At 37.0% G+C, this 23095-nt stretch overlaps 1 protein-coding gene across 2 annotated transcripts; it reads left to right on the top strand.

Annotated features, from left to right (window-relative positions):
* Positions 1 to 11566: 11566 nt before the first annotated feature.
* LOC131435923 (DNA-directed RNA polymerase I subunit RPA1) lies at positions 11567 to 17611 on the top strand. 2 transcript variants are annotated; one of them, XM_058604217.1, is made up of 8 exons: positions 11909 to 12005; positions 12064 to 12304; positions 12355 to 12684; positions 12748 to 12931; positions 12994 to 16139; positions 16207 to 16405; positions 16465 to 16999; positions 17067 to 17611. In XM_058604217.1, exons 2-8 carry the CDS (start codon positions 12136 to 12138, stop codon positions 17550 to 17552), a joined length of 5049 nt encoding a protein of 1682 aa, XP_058460200.1. In that variant the 5' UTR covers positions 11909 to 12005; positions 12064 to 12135; the 3' UTR covers positions 17553 to 17611. The 2 variants fall into 2 exon arrangements, with proteins under 2 accessions (XP_058460201.1, XP_058460200.1); XM_058604218.1 differs by lacking the exon at positions 17067 to 17611 and having other exon boundaries at positions 11567 to 12304; positions 16470 to 16633.
* The last annotated feature ends 5484 nt before the right edge of the window (positions 17612 to 23095 follow it).

Consider the following 23095-nt stretch of genomic DNA (forward strand, 5'->3'; position numbering starts at 1 on the left):
GTATACGAATTTTGCTAGGTATGTTATAGTTCGCTTTCAGAGAAATTACCGGTCTGTTTCTGCGTTGAGATAGTTTGGAAAATGTTTCGTGCATGCAAATTAGCACCGTATGGATAGACGCAATCAAAGCACGATGAAAACAAAGCAATGGTTTAAATTTCTTTGGCTTTTTAATTCAAATGCATGGTAAGCATCTAGAAAACAATTTAAAAAATTTCATATGAGAATTCTTTTGGAACATCTCGGACAATTCCTTGCAATGATGGAATTTTACTATTTAAGTTGAGTTGAACGAGTCGTAAAAATAGAACTGTTACATACTAATAAATCGTAAACGGAACTAACATTACATGCTGAGTTTTTTCATAACATTTTAGTTTACATTAAAACTTATTATTGTCAGATGAGCTCAGACGATTTACATTTAAGCTGCAATAAATGTAATTCGTCTGTTTGTTTTCACGGAAGTCAAATCGAGTGTTATATAGCAACCCAAGTAGCATATGTTTTTCGAACAACTGCCGAATGCGGGACATCATTGCAATGGGAACCTGTATGAAGTGAGTTTTTCCGTCTTTTGTGTTGCATAAACTTTCATTTACCTTCAATCAGATGGGACATTTTTTTGTTCGAGAAACTTATTGAATAATTTCAACGAGCGTTTTATTTCAATGTCATGCTAATTCTTGTCTGCTTAGCACGTTTTGTCCCAACCAGGAGTAGGAGGACTTCTTTTCTAGGACTCGTCGAGTGACATATATAAGAGACGACTGTGCACGGAAATTGTTGCCTCTTGATCTGGCTATTTCAAGCATTATTGATTCATCTGATATACCTGTTGCTTGTCTGCTAACCAGCTAGAGGAAAAATCGTTCAATTCGAATGCTGCCAGGTGGCTGTTGTTAGTTTTTGCATGTTAGACTTCTAGAAAAACTTTTCAAATGGCGGCAACCTAACCGAAAGAGAAGAACTAATGCTTTGCTTCATGAAAGCGTTATCATCGAGCGATCAATCGAATTAAATATCATACTATACTGTACACAACTAAGTCTGCAATAATGCCTAAAATTATCTTTTAGTTCAACAGAAGTTGAATTCAAGTTACACAATTAATCGTAATTTTTCTGTTACTCTTTACACTGTTATGTCTTGTTTTTAATCAGGTCATATTCGAATATTCCGGCATGGTCTTATGATTTTGTAATTGGTAACATTATTGAACAGTTTCACTTTTTCTGTACCATTTAATTCCACTATTTCACTGTCACGTTATTACACTTTCACAAAGTCACTATACTTTAATGAAGCATAACAAACGTTACAATACAGATACGCGTATTTCGGAATGTTACTTACATCCTTCTTCAGTGTATCGGTTTTATAACAGCTCCAGGTAAAAAATAGGAACATTATTGATTCAAAAGAAAACTACAACCACTTGAGGCCATACTCTGATCAACGAAATGCAGTGGATGTAAGCTGTATCATAGTAGAAGCCGCAGTGATGAAAACTAGCTGTAATATATATTGATTCACAAAAGAAACTTACTATTGTTGAGATTGATTTAATTCACTGAACACCCGCTTTCTAGTCGCTTGAAAGAGCGAGGGAAAATTCTCCTACACCTTTTATGATATGTCAGATGGTTCGTGGCACGGTGTCACGTCAGTAATGAGGATTTACAATTCGTCAATTTCGTAATAAGTGCACTTCACAACAATTAAATCTAAACAGCACAAAATAGACAAAATGAAAATACAATATCATTCGGTTTCCTTTGCGAAGTAGAAGACTTTCTCTGTCAGTTTTACACTCCTCATCGAAATGGTGAAACTCAAAATGTTTACAATATTCCTATAAAACCAAAGTCGAATGACCTTGACAAACTGAATAAAATCCAGCCATCTGACACCGGTATGTTAGCAACAGTCATTTGAAAAAAAAACACCGATTACGCTGAGCCCCTTGCGTTTCGGGCCCCAAACACTGCGATGTTTTAACTCTCATTGCGACTCTCAAATTGTGAAAATTACCTCCACTCAAGGGTGGCAAAAACTCGCTCATGAGGCTTATTTTTTCTATTCGTCAGCTCACCTCATGATTTACGATGCAATCCGTAAAATGATGGTAAAGATGAAACTCATCGCTTATCTAAACAAACACACTCACCTATACAGAGCACCGCTGACATCAATTTATGATGGTATTGATGGTTCTCAGTTTCGATTTCATAGCATCTCACTCTCATTCCTCGTTTAAAAAAGTGAGTACTGAGTTTGGCATCACCGTACTGAGCTACGCCGGTGAGTGTATGTTTACACAATATAGCTGCAAACATAACCCAGATTTTTGGTTTTGTTTTTGTTGGTACTCAAAACGAGCACGAGCATCAGGGAGCAAGACTCTTTGCAAGTGTATGAGTAATGTCAACAATGTGTGCGTAAAAACAAATTCCGGCGCTTCTTTTTCTGATCTTAATCAATAAATCTCTCTTATGGTTGAAAATTAAACCAATCAGTTCATTCTGCTTAAAATTGCAATTCAAGAAAAGCGAAAATCTAAGTCTAAAACTCTTCCGTTTTCCTGAAAACTGCTCGAGCAAAATTTGTATAAGTAAATCCGCAAAATAGGAATCTTTAATTTAACACGCGAAAGACAATGGATATGGAATGTTGTCGTAAAACTATTTACTTTTCCGGAAAACTGCTTTGTAACAGAAAATGTTTAGTTTTGTTGGTTTTGTGTAGCGCAATCTAATACATAATGCATTGAAGCAGTGTTGCTAACTTTTTTATTAGAGAATTGAATTCGACATTCATAAAATGTAAGCAATTTTCCATCAAACGTTGGTGAAAAATTGATCAAAACTGATATTTCATCTAAAAAGTTAGGCTTAACATTCATTTGAGAATAAATTATTGCTAAAAAGATTGTTTGAAACTCAATCGTTCAAGCCACTTTTACAAACTGATTGCACTGCATATATGAATACATATTCGATCTATGACATACATACTCAATAAAATGTATGTAATACACAAATTACCAACACAAGTTAACTTGGTTTATTCTTGATCCTTATTGTACGAAAACAAAAGTCGAACCGTAGCGTGATGTATACCATCAACTATTGAATTTCATGTCTCGAGCTAAACACAACTGGCTACTGAACCGAATGCGATGTGCAGCATATGAGAACATGTGTTGAGAATCGGATTGAAATGACATCGATTCGAACATTGGCTGCCCATGCAACTCTGGTGGATGGGGAATACAAACGAGACAGTGTCATAAGAATCTGTATAAATGCGAGAGAACTCATGGCCTGAGCAAATTTTACTCAAATCCATACTCAAATTTTGACATATTGTTCCAGTTTATAAATTTGAGTGATCGCAACTCAAACCATGAGTTATGTTCAAAGAGCGTGTGGTGATTTGTAGAGCCTGTTTGGCAGCTGTCCAGTGACATATGCTATCAAATCTTTATCGTACAATGTTGCTAGTTGATAGTGACAGATATCAGCTCTGGTTACAACACATGCTGTAGCAACGACACCTCCTTGTAACATTTCTTTTTCCATTTTCTTAGCGATTTGAAAGTATAAAACCAGTTCCACAAGAAGCAGGGCCGGTGAAAGTGGTGGGTACGGTGGGTACTACTACCCACCCAAAAATACTAAAGGTGGGTAATTACCCACCTGAAACTTCTAGTGGAAAACAATGGTAATATAAATATTATTTATAGCAATAAAAATATTTGTAATCTAACTCGGAATAATAAATCAAATCAAAGTTATAGAATGCTAGTACTCAGCTAGTAGAGTAATGATGTGAAAATATACAACAGAAAGGTAAAACGTGACGAGGGTCATTTGAGTAAGCAGAAATCTTTTGGAAACTTAACTTTTACCTTGAACCGGAGAAGTCAAGCTTAAGCATCGCCTCAATGAAGCTCTCGTGTATCGGAAAATATTGACAAAAAAAAAAGCTTGTTGTGTACGATAATGCAGTCGCGAATGAAAAATTACAACTTCTAGTGACATTTCTTTTGCCTTCACCAGTACCTACATACCAGAGACCTAAGTGGTTTGTAATGATGCTCAAACTCGACTTCCTGGTAGAAGGTGAAAGTTACGTTACTAAAAGACTTCTGCTTGCTGCAATGAACCTTGCCACGTCTCACCTTCCCGTTCTGTATCTTCACAGAAATAAAATCACTACAAATCTTTTCACGTAGGACTACGTCTTTGTTTGCTATACCGAGGTCCAAGTTCAAAATACAGAAAACAAAACCGTACAAACAGTGGTCAGCTTTTGAACATCTACATCTCAACCATTTTTCAACTGATTTTCGATATCAATATACATACTGTTCGAAAATATTTTTACGCATCGATTCGAGCAGATAAATCTATATATTTCAGATAATTGGTGATCTAAACTTCAATGAGTGATGATTAGTTTTCTCTGCTTCCTGAACCATTGTCACGGTTTCCCTTACGATACGACAGTTTCGTATACATAAGTTCACGGTTTTCATAAGATAATAATCACTCACACAAAACAAGATTCAGTATCGTATCCACTTGCATTCTGTGGGGTTCAATACTGCCGTAGAGTAGCTTGCCAACACTTCGTTCCAAAAGTTCCGTAACTAACTAGGAAAACAACATTTCTTGTGCATTTTTTTTATTCACCAACAACCTTCAAATGCAATACAATCGCTCTAGCACTAACTTTTCGGTACCATACTTATACGCCCTTATTCTGAATAACGACGTATTGATTTTTCGATCGAATCATAGCTACCTTTGATTTTGCTTGCGTTATGGGGAATACAAATGAAATACGAGGGGAAAAACGATACGACGTTATTCAGAATTAGGGCGATAGACTGATTTGTCCATGGTCTCAAAATAAACTCTCTCATTCGAGCCAAAAAATTTACCCTAAAGTATCTTTTTGCGATCAGCAAAGGACGAGTAGCCGCTGGGGGCTAGGTTATTGAGAATATGGGGGGTAAAAGAAGAGATCGGAGCCCAATTCGCTCAATTTGGTCATTGTTTTCATTGACTTGTGACACGGTGCATTGTCTTTGTTATAGATGATTTTTTTCATATGAGGCCTCAATAACTCAATGTAATAATTACTTTTGATGGTGCTTTTTCAAGATACTCGATGTTAGTTATATCTCGAGTAAATAAAAGCTAACGGCACGATTGTTCCAGCTACCTGTTGCGTTGTCGGATGGCTTTCCCCGTCTGAATGCTGATATGATATGACTCCGGAGAAAAATGGTGGGTCCATGTTTCGTCCACTGTTTCATACCAATGCAAGGAATCCTTTTTATTGCGACTAAACAGTGCAGAACAGATCTCTGGATTGTTGATGCGTAGTTGCTTTTGTTCGATTATGATCGAGCGCGTCACACAGTTGGAAAATACCTTTCATATGCCCAGCTTTTCGCGTAAGGCCGTAAAAATTTGGAATGTTTCACCGGCCCCGACAAGAAGCATTTTGAAATTTTGGCTTGCTTTTGTGAATAAAACAAGTTCCACAAGACACATTCACAATCTCAAGTTAGCTTCTGGGAACTCTTAGAAATTATAAAGCGTAGCTTATGATAGCTAACATATCATTTTTATAACCGTGGGCATATCTGTGTATGAATTTACTCAAAAGTTTCCCCTGAATTGATTTAGTTCAGTATGTTTGCGATCATACTGCAAATGCAAAATCAGGATACTACTTTTCGATGCCCACACTATGAATCCTTACAAGTTTGGACTGCCTGGTTTGTTAGACTAGCTATATAAAAATAATGCTCAATATCTTTTTTTAAGTTTTTTTTTTCAGGTATTGCCGCCCTGTTATGGCTTAAATTGTTAGATTTTGGCAGACTAGAAGAATTTGCTTACTAATTCTAAATAATTCGCTTCTTCATATATCCACACATCTGAAAACACTGTTGAACTGAAAAACCAGTCAGTTTCGAACCTGATTTTTAAATATCAGGTTTGCTCAATGCGAAATCAACACAGTTTCGTGAAAAGTGTTTGTTTGATGAAACTACCCTGGGTCAGTTTCAGTTTCTCAGTCGAAAACGACATATGATTATCGGCAACAAAGAAAACCATTCTGCAAGAAGCCTTACTGTGAACCAAATTTATTATCTACTTATAACACTGTGAGAAGAGCTCTGGCATAAGAACGCACAAGCGGGTAGAACAGTTAATGAACAAGGTTGGTAAGTTCGAATCCTGCCTGCGAGACAATTTTCGCAACTTCATCTCATCACGACGACCTTAAATCATAACGAATGAAAAACGATATTATTCTTCAAAAATCGTCGGCATAATTTTTGTAAACTCGTTAGTTTCCCGACACTGCCACTGACACTGTACTGATTAGTTAATTCCAATCAAGTTACCTGTTGTCTAATCCGGTCATTTTTAATTCTGTTTAGTAAACACACGGCTCTGCCAAGTGTACCTTTACCCGACAACCAACACGGATGACCGGTTTTTCATTCGCAAAATCACCGACGAAGACAGAGATGGCCGTAGGTATCGATACAAGCTCAGCAGCACACCTGCAGGTAAACATTGCATAAGTATAGGTTTTTGAACCCAGCAAAGTTTCAGTTGATTAGCCTTCGAAGATTCGCACTAGTTGGAATCAAACTATTTGTATTTGGAATGATTCTGCTGAAAAATTTAAATTGGACATTGATTTACAGTGTATATTACTCGTGACATAATAAAAGTAGTTTTAGATCACGTGGCTCATTGCAATGCAATCTATATAAGTAAATTTTAAAATGATATTAACACGGTATGCATCATTCTTCTTTCGACAGTAATTGAATATTAAATGGTTTGATGATTTTGATTGTACACCCTTCCTAATATAATCTTCCGTTTTTAAAACTTATTAGAAAAACAGTATCAACCGGAACACTGGGATAGACGCGGGGTAAATTCATCAATATTCATATCAACATACGAAAAAAATGTACAAGTGTGCGTCATCATGCCCGTAAATCATTAAAAATGATAATAAAGAGCCTGTTGTATCTGGTCGTGTGAATACTCGCTGGCCTGAAGATTCTAATGATAACCTTCACAAACCAATGGGTTCCCACTTTCCAATGAACGTTATCTCTTCACTTCGGCACTACTGTCCTCTTTAAAACCCAAAGGAAAATTCTGCGTAACCCAAGCCCTGCGCAAAATGGTTAAATCATGCTTAAACAGGCGTATCATTATTGAGGGGACAAATGACCCAATGATCAATTCTTCCCATATAAACGGTGCAAACAAAAACATGCAACCAACATTGTGATTATTTTTTTCTTGCTTGTTTCAACCTGTTTCTTATTAGCTCCAACTTGTGTAGTTGTATGTAAACTCAGCTCCTGCTTCGGTGGCTTAACTTTGGTTGGCCACTGATCGGTTGCTTCCGAGTGTAACTCGGGGGAAGCTACGAAAGAAAACACGCGATATTTTCATACCAAGCGCAACATTTAAATCACAGTTTGTGAATGATAATGATGTGCATGTCATCGAAACAAAATTTCAGCAGCTTTATGTGTTCGAACCAATCCGACATGGGATATTTAATTCATCTGTATCATGTTTACAAACAAGATAAAAAGATCAAAATAGTTGATGATACACTATATGGACTCTACTGAGCATGTGTAAATTTTCCGATTAACTAATAAAATAAATTTTGTGACAACACAAAAATTTTAAATAAATTCAATGGCTTTGTACAATAAGAAATACAACGTGAAATTATATGAATTTCATATACTAACCCATGGCAAAAGAAACCAACTACAACTTAAAAATAATTTATTGCTTCATTTTTTGTTTCACAGGCAATTAAGAACAAAAACATATATCCTCAATTTTCCGCTATCCTCAACGACATCAATTATAATCGATAGAATATAAAAATTTAAATTTCACAACCTTAGAAATATTTCGGAATGTATAGAATTCGAAAATTGTTTGAATTTTCTATTAGTAAAGTCCACTCGAAAATCTATCATATACTTGTTTACCAATTCAGAAAAAGTAGAATTATGAATTTAGCACAAAAAATCTCACGAAATTAAGTAAAACCTGTTTTTATCCACCTAATGATGTAATGATGCCTTTCTCATATCTCTCTTATTCTCATATAAAAAAGGTATTCTTCAAACAATTTTGTTTGATTTTTGAAAAACATGAAAGCTAGTGCATGAACTAGTGTAACCTACAGAATGAAACAGTTCTCAGATCGGTTAGGCCATCTTTCTCAGGCCATCGAATATTGCCTTTGCAGCAGCCTTTGTGATTAGCACCAACCAATCAATTTACCTGCAGCTTACAGTTGTCTTCGTTTCGAAAAACAACCTCTCCATTTGAATGCTTTTTACTGAATGAAACCCTGCACTTATGTTACTTTTGTATATGAAATTCATACTATATAGGGTAATACTTTTTAACTAAAAACATAAAATATTTTTTGGGATTGGATTTTTATCATTACTACAACCATTATAATTAAACAGTAGGGTGCCAATATCTTTTAATCATCTCTAATTTCGTAAAGCGGCAGGTGGGTGAGTGGTGTCGGCCGTCATTGGAAGTTATTTAGGAATTAGCCTTATTTGTGCTAGGGCACATAACCAATTTCATTATGTTCACATTTCGTTTCAGCCTCGGCGGTTTATGTTGAACTGCAGGTGGTATAAAAAATCACCCAAATCGGAAATTTATTTTTTATGTCATAAATCTTAAAACTGCCTGAACATCGAGATAACACCAGATCATAAAATTCAAAGTCCCAGAGAGTCGAAATTTTTCAAAAAAAAAATTCGAGATGACTCATGATCTCGACGTTCGGTGAGGAAGTGCAAGAAAGTCGAAATTCAATTAATCAATACACAATTATAGGGAAATTCAATCGTTTAGTGAATCTGGAAGAGGTATTCAAACGGTTGATTTTAAAGTCAGACAATGCACCAGAATTAGAAGACAAAAATACCTTAGTTTCATATGTAGCTAATAAATGCCTTACATGATAGAGTATTTTTCAATGAAAAAACCCAATGTTTGAACACAATTTAAAAAATAAAAAATAAATTCGTCTTTTTTTATAAACATGCTCGAAAGTATTTTCGGTCGAATGCAAGAAACGGATTTTTTCATTTGCCTCAATGTTAGATATAGCAGTTTGAAAATAACCTGTTTTCGAACTAGTTTTGCTCATAACTCCGTTTCAGACAATGCTACCTGAACGCGCCAGTTATTAAAAAATTGGTTTTATCAAACCCTAAAAGATGTTCAAAGATACTTAATACGAAAAGTGAAAAATAAAAATGCTAGAGCAAAAAATCTGTTTTTAGAGGAACACCCTAAGTTGCTCTATTAAAATAGCTGTAACACAAAAACCGTTGTAGATACCACAATGGTGTCTTCAGCAAAGTTGCTCGATATAAGTTTATCTAGAGTTTTGTCGAAGGTTGCTCTATCGCAACACATCCGGAAAATAAGTTTTGGATCACCTTTATAATAAGAGCCACCCTAACACCATGTACACCGAAATATGGCTTATCCTTCACTGATCATTTGTTTTGAAGACATCATAGCTCTAAAGTATAAGGTTAAGCAACAAATGTTTTTGTCCCTATTTATTCATATATATTTATAAATTCATCGATTTTTGAAAGTTTCCTTTTGATAGTGCAGAAATGGTAGTTGGGCGAAAATTGTAGCTGGTATCACTTAGCAATCGAATGATGTGTAAAAATATATAGGTCATCGCTTTGAATTTCGAGATTGTAAAAAGTCTTATCTTTTCTGAGGTCATATATCTACAGTTTTCATTATAACTTTGGGTAGACAACCCTGTTTTTCGATTTTTTTTAAGCATATTTTATTTCTGGAGAATAGTACCTTTCCAATGGTGAACAAATTTCAAAAATCGGTTGACTAACAAAAAAGTTATAACTCGGTAAAGTTAAAGTTCTCAATATCCGATTCGCGCAGGTGCCAATAGGGCATATTTTTAGCTTGAAAAAAACTTGGAAAGGAAAAAATCAGATTTTCATTAGTTTTTTCTAATCGATCGTCAATAATGATATACTTAAAACAATCTAGAAACTTCACAAAATTCGAGGGTGTAAAATTTATCGAAATTGGTCAAGTAACAACTGAGCTATGATAGCTCAAAGTTACCGTTTCAACTTTTTTTCAGGCTTGGTGCTCCGTGTAACTTTTTTAGGCTTGGTGTTAGGAGTGTTAAACCAAATATAAATAATGTGCATCCTCCCCAATTTTGGGTAACGAGTGATGACCTCGAAATTAAGGTAAATTGATTTTTGTTTTGTTTGCTGTGTTACTAACGTGACAGGCTAACGCCAGTGATGGACAATCTCGCCCAAACATAAGTTTAGTACAAGTGTAATGACATAACAAAGCACGCTACCCATTTTTACCGATCAACTCAAAGTTTGAGTAGATAATGGCCTAATTTTGGGTAGCTTATAGAAGAGCTCGATAATGAGTGATTTCTCCAAAAAAATAGGTAGACACTGTTTTTAAACCCTTGAATATGGTAGCTAGAGTGCCTATAACCAGAGTGACGACATCTCATCCGTAATTTTGGCAACAATTCAAAACATTCCATTAGCTTTACATTGAATTGACAGGTCGTTTGCTCGTTTGGAACTGGGAGCTGTCATTCCAAACGAACAGCTGTCGCCACTCTGATTATAGTCACTCTAATGGTAGCCAATACCATGACCAGCGTTGCCAGGTTTCCAGATTTATCTGGCAAACGCCATATTTTTCTTGCTTCGTCAGACACTCTAACTAATCAGATCTTTTGCCAGATTTTACAAACTTTCCCAGATTTTGTCAGATCTCAGGTGGTGACCTTTTTTTTTGCTCACTGAAAATGAAGCCCGGCCAAAATTTCCTTGTGCAATGTTAGACACAGACAAATCCAGATAAATTTTTGAGTTAGAGGCAGATTTTTGAAAAAAAAAATAACATGGCAACTCTGACCATGATCCTTGTTTCAGTAAAGGCTTTTTTCTAGTAACGGCCCTTACACGAGTCATTAAAAATGACATTACTAAAAAATAATATCATTTTAATGAACGTGTATGGTGCAGTAATGACGAGTTTTCTATTAAATTTGAAATACATCATTACTTAGTCATCATTAAAAATGACAAAAATAATTCTCGTGTAAGGGCCGCTAATGTTCGCCAAGAATTACGTTTGATTTTTCAAATGGCCGTAAGAGTAAGTGACAGTTTCTCTTTGTGTTTACACGTTTACCACTAAGCTCTCTTTACAAAATGATACATGAAACCTTCAACCTTCAAACAGAATTAAAAATCTACAAAAACTTGTATAATCGCGTCACAATAATCGAAAGAGAGCTCATACGACCATTTGAAAAATCAACCGAAAATTGTACAGACCGTCATTTTTTCTCAGTGCTTTCAAACCTCATCGAATTCATCGCATTATATTTCATAGAATTCATTCCTAATCAGAGATGCCAGGTCTGCAGATTTGTCTGTAAATCTGCAGATTTGGGGTATAGTGCTGCAGACATTTTTTGTTGTGCAGACTTTTACAGACTTTTGAAATTCTCGCAGACTTTAGCAGACATTTGAAATTTTCGCAGACTTTCGTCTATATTTACAGACTTTTGAAATTTCCGCGACCTTTTTTTTTTTTTTTGATAGCCAAGTCAGTTTTGCGTATGTCATACTTTATAGAGAAATTGCTGCCAGCACGACATACTTGCTGACTGCAGATTTTTTTTTAGATTTACAGACCCTGTCTGCAGATATTTGAAATTTTTACCTGGCATCTCTGTTCCTAATATCGGACAGCTCGTCACGTTGTTTTGAATTGAAACGTGCTGCATTAGTAGTTCGAATTTATTTTCATTTTCGTTTGAAATTCTTATGAAAACTGTCTAGAATTGTAATTCTGTCAACACGTTTGTCGGTCAACAATAAAAAGTGATTATTTCTATTCCCAGTTCACGTTTGCTCTTATTTGTTACTGTGGTCTTTTTGTTAACTGTATTCACGTTTGAAATTGAACTAACGTCATGACGATCGACCAGAACCTAGAAATCAACCTAGATCCGACCAACCTACAGTTTTCCGTTTTCAGTTCGGAAGACATCAAACGTATCAGTGTCACCAAAATTGTTACAACGCGGTCGTTTGACGAGCTGGGCCATGCAATTCCCGGTGGACTGTACGATGCAGCGATGGGTGAGTATACCAAAACAATAAAAAGAAATCCTCTCACTTGCTAGTTGTAGGTCCTTCTGGACGTGGTGAGGTGTGTGCCACCTGTGTCAAGGATATCGCACATTGCGAGGGACATTTTGGACATATCGAAATATGCCTACCAGTGTTCAATCCATTCTTCGTTAAAACTGTCTATAACTTGCTGAGAATTTGTTGCACCAGTTGCTTTCGATTGCAGCTGCAAGATTCGATGAAAAGTTTACTGGAATTGCAACTGCAGCTAGTGGATGCCGGTTACATTGTCGAGGCAGAAGAATTGGAGATTTTCAAGAAAAAGTCGACCATGGATCCATCCGTGATGCCGGAAGGGGTAAACTATTATACGGAGTTGCTGATGAATCGTACGTTCGAGTGATGTCTGTGCGAAGTGTTTGCCATTGGGTGATGTTTGTTTTTGTTTTTAGAACCTTATAATAAGTTGGGGAACACAAAAAATTCGGAAGCCATCCGAGCCGCAATCGTTAATGCAACACTAAAAGAAGGTATCAAGCCGTTCTGCATTCACTGCAAGGAACAGATTCGTAAAGTTCGAGTGTCTAATAAACGACTGGTATTCAGTATGAATAGATCCGAGATGAAAGCTTTTTAGTAAGTACGATTAGAGAAAAAAGTATTGATAATATAGTTAGTACAACAGCGGTCATTTTTAGCGAAAAACAAGGTATGCAGAATATCAGTGATGAAAAGATAAAAGCCACAAATCGAGTCATTTTTGCCGAAGAGTGTCAAAAATATTTCTGTAAATTGTACCAGAACGACGGCTCTCTGCTCAAGCTTCTGTTTCCTATTCTCGCTCACGGTTCTCACTCGATGAAACATTCGACCGATTTGTTCTTTATGGACGTGATTCCGGTACAACCACCCATGGTCAGACCGGTGCGACGCGTCGAAGGTATGGAGATTCTGGAACATCCGCAGACCTCAATTCTAAGAAATATAATGATGGCAAATGCTACACTCAGAGCTGTTTTAGTGATAACAAAAAAGGAAGATGATGAAACTGGCGTTAATTCGGTTGAAGTTGACATGAAAAATGTGTACGACGCTGCGAGAGGCGATGGGGCATTCGAAAAGTTGTATCACGCCTGGGTAGATCTTCAAGGATTTGTGGACCAGTCCTTGGATATCAATATGGCCCAGGACAAGAATAAAGCCCGTGGTTCGGGTTTGAAACAAATTATAGAAAAGAAAGAAGGTCTGGTACGAATGCATATGATGGGAAAACGAGTAAATTATGCAGCAAGAACGGTCATCACACCTGATCCGAACATTGGAGTAGATGAAATCGGAATACCGGTGACATTTGCAAAGAGGCTTACGTATCCTGTACCGGTGACCCCGTGGAATGTTGCCGAATTGCGGAAAATGGTTTTGAACGGTCCAGATGAGTATCCGGGAGCGAATATGATCGAAGATTCAAACGGTCAATTCAGTAAAATCTCTTCAATGAACACAACTCAAAGGCAGTCGATGGCAAAGACTTTGCTTACACCACATAGCTCAAATCAACAGGGCGTTAAAATTGTGCATCGCCATTTGCTCAACGGGGATGTTCTTCTACTCAACCGGCAACCGACTCTGCATCGTCCCAGTATAATGGCGCATAAGGCAAGGATTCTGAGTGGCGAGAAAATTTTTCGACTACATTACTCCAACTGTAAATCTTACAATGCCGACTTCGACGGAGATGAAATGAATGCCCATTTTCCGCAGGACGAGTTAGCCCGTAGTGAGGCGTACAATATCGTAGCCGTACCGCATCAGTACCTGGTTCCGAAGGATGGCACTCCACTTGGTGGACTGATTCAGGACCATATAGTGTCTGCAGTAAAACTGTTCATTAGGGGAAAGTTTTTCAACCGAGATGACTACCAGCAGTTGGTTTTTCAGGCGTTGAGCAACCACCGTGGCGATATAGAATTGCTTCCACCCACGATTTTAAAACCGACGATTCTTTGGTCTGGAAAGCAGATCATTTCAACCATCGTAAAGAATATAATTCCTAAAAATATGCCTCACATCAACATGATAGGGACGGCCAAATTGGGTAGCAAACATTGGCAAACGGAGCCGGGTCGGCAGTGGCTTGCCGGTGGGAGTCCCACAGTAGGTAACGAGATGTCAGAGACGGAGGTTTTCATTCGCAATGGGGAACTGTTGGTTGGAATTCTAGATAAGAACCATTTCGGAGCCACGCCGTACGGTCTAATCCATTGCATATATGAGTTATATGGGGGAAACTGCTCCTCCTTACTTCTCTCTTCTCTGTCCCGATTGTTTACTTACTATCTTCAGTGGGAAGGTTTCACCCTTGGCGTTAGAGATATTCTGGTACAAAAACATGCCGACAAAAAGAGAACAAAGATTATCAAAGCCTGTAGGATGATTGGACATGCCACTGCAGCTTCGGCTTTGAACCTTCCATTGAATGTTTCCGAAGAAGAATTGAACACGAAAATGATAGAAGCGTACGCCAGAAACCCCAAGTTTCGTTCAATTCTTGATCGGAAATACAAATCTGCTCTGGACACCTACACCAATCTGGTCAACGAGACTTGCATTCCTAGCGGGTTGATTACCAAATTTCCAGAAAATCACCTTCAGTTGATGGTTCAATCAGGAGCAAAAGGATCTACGGTTAATACGATGCAGATTTCCTGTTTGCTTGGACAGATCGAGTTGGAAGGTAAGCGACCTCCGTTGATGATATCCGGAAAATCTTTGCCAAGTTTCGCTAGTTTCGAGACATCGCCGAAATCTGGAGGATTCATAGATGGTCGGTTTATGACTGGAATTCAACCGCAAGATTTTTTCTTCCATTGTATGGCTGGACGGGAGGGTCTTATCGATACGGCTGTGAAAACCAGCCGTTCCGGGTACCTCCAACGCTGTCTGGTGAAGCATTTAGAAGGACTCAATGTAAACTACGACATGACCGTTCGGGACAGTGATAACAGTGTGATACAGTTCATGTACGGCGAAGATGGTATGGACATCTCTAAGGCTCAGTTCATAGAAAATTCGAATCATCTCGATTTTCTGGACCTGAATCGAGAAGTGATCGTCCAATCGGATCTGATAGCAAAGTTGGTCAATGACGACGAGTTGAACGATCGGATTAAAGCTCATGTCAAGAAGATGAAATCTTGGAGCAAGAAAAACGGTCCTGTTCTCCAAAAGCGCCGAATTTCGGCATTCTCCAAATTTGCTGCGGACATTGGTGATTCAATTCGTACCGGATTGTCAAACCCTAACCAAGTGAAGGGTAAAACGGGACGTACTCGAATTACCGAAAAAATCATCAAGAAATGGAGAAAAACAGACCTGGATGAAAAAAACAAATATTTTCGCAAATCCGCTCCTTGTCCGGATCCAACCTTTTCCTTATTCCGCCCGGACAGCTGTTTCGGATCCCTCAACGAGCACCTGGAAGCGCTAGCAAAAACATATACCACATCCCAGAAATCCAATCTAAACATAAGGGAATTGGTTCAGATCAAAAACAGTTTCGCTCTCGCTGCCCCTGGTGAACCGGTTGGCGTCTTGGCCGCCCAATCCATCGGTGAGCCTTCAACTCAGATGACACTGAACACATTTCACTTTGCCGGTCGAGGTGAAATGAATGTCACCCTGGGAATTCCTCGTCTTCGAGAAATTCTGATGCTGGCGTCTCAACGTATCAAAACTCCTTCAATGGAAATCCCATTCCGGACGCGCAGTGCACGGAAACTGGAAATCATCGCCGAAAAGATGCGCCAAACACTGAATCGGGTAACGGTAGCGGACGTGTTGGAGGGTATAGTTTATTTGCAAAAGTTTACGAATCGGTTTAAACTGAAGCCTATCGTTTATTTTCGTTCTAGATATCAAAGTAAATTCTCGTCTCGTTCTAAAACCTTCCCGAGGAATGCAGCATATAGTAAGGTTCAACTTTTTACCTCAGGATGCCTATTCGCATGATTTTCGCGTCAACCCGAAAGAAATCCTGCAATACATGTCAAGACACTTCTTCAAAATCATGTTTCGTTACATCTTCCGAACGGCTAAGACTAAAAACGTGTTGTGAGTATTGCGTTGTTAGAATAGATCAGTTTTTTTCATAGCCTAGAGATCTTTTTCAGAATAGACATCGAACAGGAATCCTCTGCCAAGCCTAGCTCTTTCTCCAGCGAGAACGACGAGGTGGTGGATAACAGAGTGCCGGATATGTCCCGGTTGGAGGATGACGGTGGAATAAGCTCCGAAGAGGAAACCGGCGGGAATGATGCCGATGCCGATGCGACGGAATCACGTTTAAAAGACAAGAAAAGTGACGACGTTGGGTACGACACGGAGGAAGAGGAGGATAGTAACGACGATGAAAACTTGCCAGATTCACCAGAACATAATCCGGAAAACGAAAACGACGACCGCAAACTCGAAGAAAACGACGATGAAATAATCAATGGTGAAGAGCTCAATGTTTCCGATACCAAGCTAGTGGAAGAAAACGAGAAAAAACTGGTCACCAAGCTTAACGATATGGTCAATGACTACGTTTATGATAAGAAACATCATCGATGGTGCATCGTCACATTTCATATACCCTTGAAGTATAAAGATATCGACTTCACGAAAATCATGCGGGAAATAGCCGAGAAGAGTGTTCTTTGGGAGGTAATATTTCCAGTTTTGAATCACTGAGTAACGAACTTCCACATTTATTTTCGGAATTTCATTACAGATTCCTAACATTCGCCGTGCAATCACGTACATCCAGAACGACCAAATGTACCTCAAAACCGACGGAATCAACATCTTCGCCATGACCAAGTACAACAAAATACTGGACCTCAATCGTCTCTACTCGAACGATATCTACGCCATCGCGCAAACGTACGGTATTGAGGCTGCCTCCCGGGTTATCGTGAAGGAGGTCCAGAACGTGTTCAAAGTGTACGGAATCACAATAAATCCGCGTCATTTGCTGCTGGTGGCCGATTACATGACGGCTGATGGAACATTCAAACCGATGAGCCGCAAAGGAATGGAGAACAATGTGTCCCCGTTGCAGCAAATTTCGTTCGAGTCGTCAATTCAATTTTTACGGGCAGCCGCCCTTAAGAGCAACGACGACCATCTAGATTCGCCATCGTCCCGCTTGATGTTGGGTCAGCTTTGTAAAAGCGGTACAGGATCTTTTGGAGTGTACAGTAAAGTACAGTTATAACGTAATGTTAGTGACTGTTTGGAAAATGCTTTTGAAAAATATATCATCATTGGAAGACATTTCTCATTTATGACTTTTTGAACTTGAAGGGGAAAGATCGAGTATAGGGGCTGGGGTCCACTAGGAGATTGATAGTACCTATTAGCTCTCTCCAGACAGTACCAGCCTAGATGCCGTGTGGAATCCGGAGGAAAAAAATTAACCAAGAATAGATTCACTGGGTTCCTGCTTCCATGTCGTAAAAGGCGACAATTGCCGAAATTTCTTTTTCCTTTCAATTATCAGATATTTTCAACATTTCACTTCTGATTACTCTCTTTAACTAAATTATCGTTTCATTCAAACTATCAATTTCCGTTTAGCTTCGGAGAAAAGTTTTGTTTAGATTGTTTTCTTCTTCCATGTTATTGATTATCTTTCAGGATGATAAATTGAATAATAAGAAGCAACTATTGCGCAAACCCGTTGATATTACAAAGTTAATAACAGAGATAATATATATCGGTATATTGAATACATAGTAAAAACCTGTTTTAATCCACCTAGTGGTGTAATGATGCCACCAACTAACATGACATACAAACTTTACTAGTACGCACTCTAAATTACGATTTAAATGTTTGTTGCGTCCGAAAATATGCAGTAATTTTTGGTAGGATCATAAGACCTTTTTATTGACCCTAAGGTTGGGAATAACGGTTTAGAGTCCAGTTTATAACATTTTTTACGGTTTTTGTTCCGTCAGTTTAAGTGACGGTGTACAATATTGAACACATTTTACCCTATAACTCCGGAACCGGAAGTCGGATCCCGATGAAATTCAGGAATTCCATATGGGACCACGAGACCTTTCATTTGAATCTAAGATTGTCAAAATTGGTACAGCCATCTCCAAGAAAACCTAGTGAGAATATTTGACACATACACACACAGACATTGCTCAGCTCGATGAACTGAGTCGAATGGTATATGACACTTGGCCCTCCGGGCCAATTTTCACTAGTCGGTTTTTCAAGTGATTACATAACCTATTTAATTTAATTACATTTACTATTTAATTTAATTTAACGTGAATTTTTATTTCAGGGAGGACGATGCCCAACACTCAAATAAAAATTCACGTTCGATTCACTTGAAAAATCACGTAAACTAGTTTCAAATGTCAAATTGAATGTTTTACGTGACGAAATTGAATGTTACACGAACATCCCCTAAAATGAATAGAGTCATCACATAAGATTTATGTGAATTGACCAAACGTCAAACAATCTAAGTGAATTCCCAGTGTGAAAAACTCGATTTTGAAAATGGCGAACAGTGGCCCTCAAAGTATGAGTAGTGTAAATATTTGCGAGAAATGTTATTTAATTACAATTTTTTACTACATCGATCGGACCATTCCAGTATGAAAGTTTTTATGTGTTCAACTAGACCGAGTGCCTGCGTGAGTCCGGAAGTGTGCCCGCTCCTGTCGAATGATTCAAACAGGCCGTTGGTCCACCGAAAAACGATTTCTGGAGGCTTGTCGATTCGAGATCCCACGACGTTATTAGTTGCTTTTTATTTTCAGCCGTTAAAATTCTATGCTAATTTTCTGAAATAAATGTTTTATTTTTCACGGCATTTTTAATTTCCTAAATTTATATAAAAATCTGAAATCTCCTTTCTGACTTCAACCAGTATAAAAAATAGTAATTCTCTGGTATCTAAATTTTATATGAACTGATAGGTAAATGTGATATGAGCAGTACATTATATTTTACCTATGAAACACGTAGCTTTTACTGGCTTATCCATTCAACAGTTTTTAAATGCCAGTCCATTAAAACTCACATGAAAAGGAAGGTGGAAAATATTCACATAACTTTTCGCGTAACTATAACATGATTATTATTTTGAGTGTAGGTGTGCTTTGAAAATTTAAAACAGGTTTTCGTATAGGGGTTCCAAATTCACTTGTTGCCCCATTTTATAAGTGTCGACTGTTATCAGTGTGCTTCATGTGGAATAAAATTTTGTTTACTCAGTGTATGCAATTTGTGCTGCATAGGCTCGAGGGTAGGTTTTTTATCGTCACTGTTAACCTCAATCGGATGAAAACATTTTGACAGTGCAGCGGTACTGTTTGTAAACAGATATTTTTTGTTTGTCTATTATAGTATGTTCACATTAGCGCTGATATCAAGTGATATACGGATATACTTGATATCCGATGATATCATGTGCGATATCACTTGAAATCCCATAAGCGGCCCTTACACGATCATTAAAAGTGTCATTACTAAGTAATGACACTTCTGCTCAAACGCTCGTCATTACTGCATTACTGTACATCATTACTTTTTAGCATTACACGTTCATTATTAATGATGAGTATTTGTAACTACTCCAGCAATAGCAATAGCAATATTTTTATTTTCGTTTAGCTGAAAATAAAATGGATTTGCCATTGAAACGTTAAGGTTAATGAAATATTAACAATTTCAATCTTCACTTTGTCATTTTTCGCGTATAGTTCTAAAGATATTCAGCACTTCCACAAAAAAATAAGAAGAAGAAATAATGTTGGTAATGATGGAAAATCTGGAATTCCATCATTACTCGTGTCATTACTGAACTAGTAGACCTTACACGATCATTAAAAGTGTCATTACTTTTTAGTAATGACACTTTTAATGATCGTGTAAAGGCCGCTATACAATTTGATGTCAACGCGTATCACCATTTTGGCATGATATCTGGGATATCATGTACGATATCATGTCGAGTTGTCAAAAATCGCAACTAGCAACACGGATAATACACTGAAATGAAAATCTTATTTGTTATCATTAGATTTGTCATATGAATCATATGCAGAATATAATTTATAGAAGTTATATGGAAACTTATAATCTTTATTTAAAGTGTACGTGAAATCTAAATAGACGTTACCATAATGAAAGATATAAGAATATCCCATATAATGTATATGAAAATCCGATGAAACCTAACTCGTTACATAATTTATATATATTGGATATGTCTTATGAATCGTACGCAGATGGTATTTCACAAAAGACATATGACAACTTATGACCTTTAATGGAACACTACATAAAATCTAAATGATGTTCAATAAATTTTATATCTTCATAATCTTTATGATATTGATAAAAATACCATATACAAGTTATGCGAAAAGTCGATAAAACTTAAGCCAATATAATTTTAATATTCATTACATTTTTCTATTAATCGCATGCTGATTATGTTTAATAAAAGTCATGTGATAACTTATAATTTTCATTGGAAGCGCACATCAAATCTGCAAGAAGGAAGAAAACGAGACACTGTTTTCTTAAGCTGAAGAAAATAACAAGAAATAATTTTTTAACTTAGATATATAATAGAGTTTATTTTTACGAAAGAATAGTTGTGAATCGTACTGCTTGAAGCTGAAGAAGAAGTTGTGTCAAATGCAAATTATAATACGGAATACTTCGACAAATTTTCAAGGACACATTTTGCATCGTGCGGTACACTGTCATGATAAGCAGCCCTTACACGTGACAATATTATTGTCAATCCAAAGTATTGTCAATACCGTCAATCCAATTGACTTGGTAACTGGAGTCCGCATTTTTCGAGAAAATCAAGCGTTTGGAGCTTCAAATATTGCAAATGAATATTAAAATATAGAGATAAGAGATTATTGCACATATTTAACAGTTTCTCTCTGGAGAGAAAGTATTGTTGGATTGATGAGCAGTTTTGATTTTTTTGACAATATTTTCGTCAATCCAATGAAGTTTCCATTACACGATCAAAAGTATTGTCAATACTCCTTGTATTGACAATAATATTGTCTCGTGTAAGGGCCGCTATACACTGTCAGAGTGACAATGTACTTTAACGAGTTTTCTATAAAACTAGCAACACTGAAGGGTAAGAACAAGTTCACCACTAAGACAAGACCTGACAACTGGCTTCTTATTCTTCCTTCCGAATCATCCTTCTCGTCATTTTCGCCCTGTGGAATAAATACCAACGTATCGGCTACAGTGTAGCCATATTCACAGATTTTTTAACAACTATGCTAGGAAAAAAATATTTATTTGTAGACACGGTTTATGATTTGAAATAATCATGAAATATGTTTTGGTAAATGCATTTGTTTATTAAATATTAATGCTTAAAAACAATTAATTGAGCTTTGATGACAAAACACGAAATATCTCATGTTGAACGCAAAATCGAATCCATTGTTGACGTATTGAAACCGGAAAAAATCAGGATTGAATAGAAATGCTTAGTGCGATCACAGTGTAGAACACAACAGTTCATTCTTCTCGTAAAAGTAAACACACTTTCGAGTTTACACTAATTTAACAAATCTTTTTTGGTTACACTTTAATTCACTAAAAAGAAAAACGGCTTGATGCTTATTTTAATTACACAGTGCTGCCACTATAAACATTTATTACCAATGAGATTGAAAAAAAGTGAAACATTCTCCGAAAATTTTCATTTTCATTGGTGAGCTAAAATTATACATTTTAATAAACTTGTTTTCTGATTATCTTTATACCTGGCATCATTGCTCGCGTACCCTGCAAAAGTTTTTTCTTTTCACAATGTGCAGGTAGCAACATCAAAATCAGCCAATCAGAAACTGGTCCATTTTGGAACAAAAGCAGCCCCCCCAGATGTCATGTCTTGTCTTAGGTTCACCATAGTTACTGTTTATTATAGTGAAAAATAATTAAACAAACAGTTTTTATCTGATAATCAAGATCACAAGCGAAATGTAAGTTAAACAATAATCTAGAATAGTTAAGCCACCATGAATATACTACTAGCTGTATTGATATTTGTAGATTCGTGGGTGTTTGTGTTCATTTTTCATCTTTTGTGCTAGTGCCGGTGATATTTAGACTGATTGTTGCAGTTTGATACAGAAACGATAAACATAAACAAACAAGTTTGTTTTGCACCGTAGCAACTAGCATAAAGCGTTGCCAGAAACGATGTCCTTCTACATTTTCAAACTATCGCAATGAAAGGGAGTAAGTTGCTAGGTTTACTTGTTCAGGCTGTGAACCAAACATTGGCGGTTCATTTGTATGGGACTTAGGGGTATTATTATTTGTATTTGGTTTTGTCCTCGATATTAATCAACTGCTCCAGACAGTTTTTTAGTAAGTTCCGTTATTTTAAATCGCTGACAAGACAGCTCATTCAATTTCGTTCAAGGATATGCCCTAACGAATTATGAAATAAATATCCGGTACGTCTCATCACTCTGTCTGTCTAATAAGAGGATTTAAATTTTTAATTTATAGTTTCGGGATCCTACTTCTCTTTCGCAAATATCTGGAGGTGCTCCCTTACAAAACTAACGACTAGTACAGCTCAAATCCTCGAGAAAAGAAGTAGTTTCCGATTCGTTGTGCATCTGATTCGTCTGGTAACAGTAAATATCCGATGAAATCAGCCAGTTCCAAAGAAGTAAGTGTAGTTGAAATATTAAAATAAATTTTCATTATGAAACTCTTTACATA

This window comes from Malaya genurostris, chromosome 3, assembly GCF_030247185.1.
Source record: "Malaya genurostris strain Urasoe2022 chromosome 3, Malgen_1.1, whole genome shotgun sequence".
NCBI lineage: Eukaryota > Metazoa > Arthropoda > Insecta > Diptera > Culicidae > Malaya > Malaya genurostris.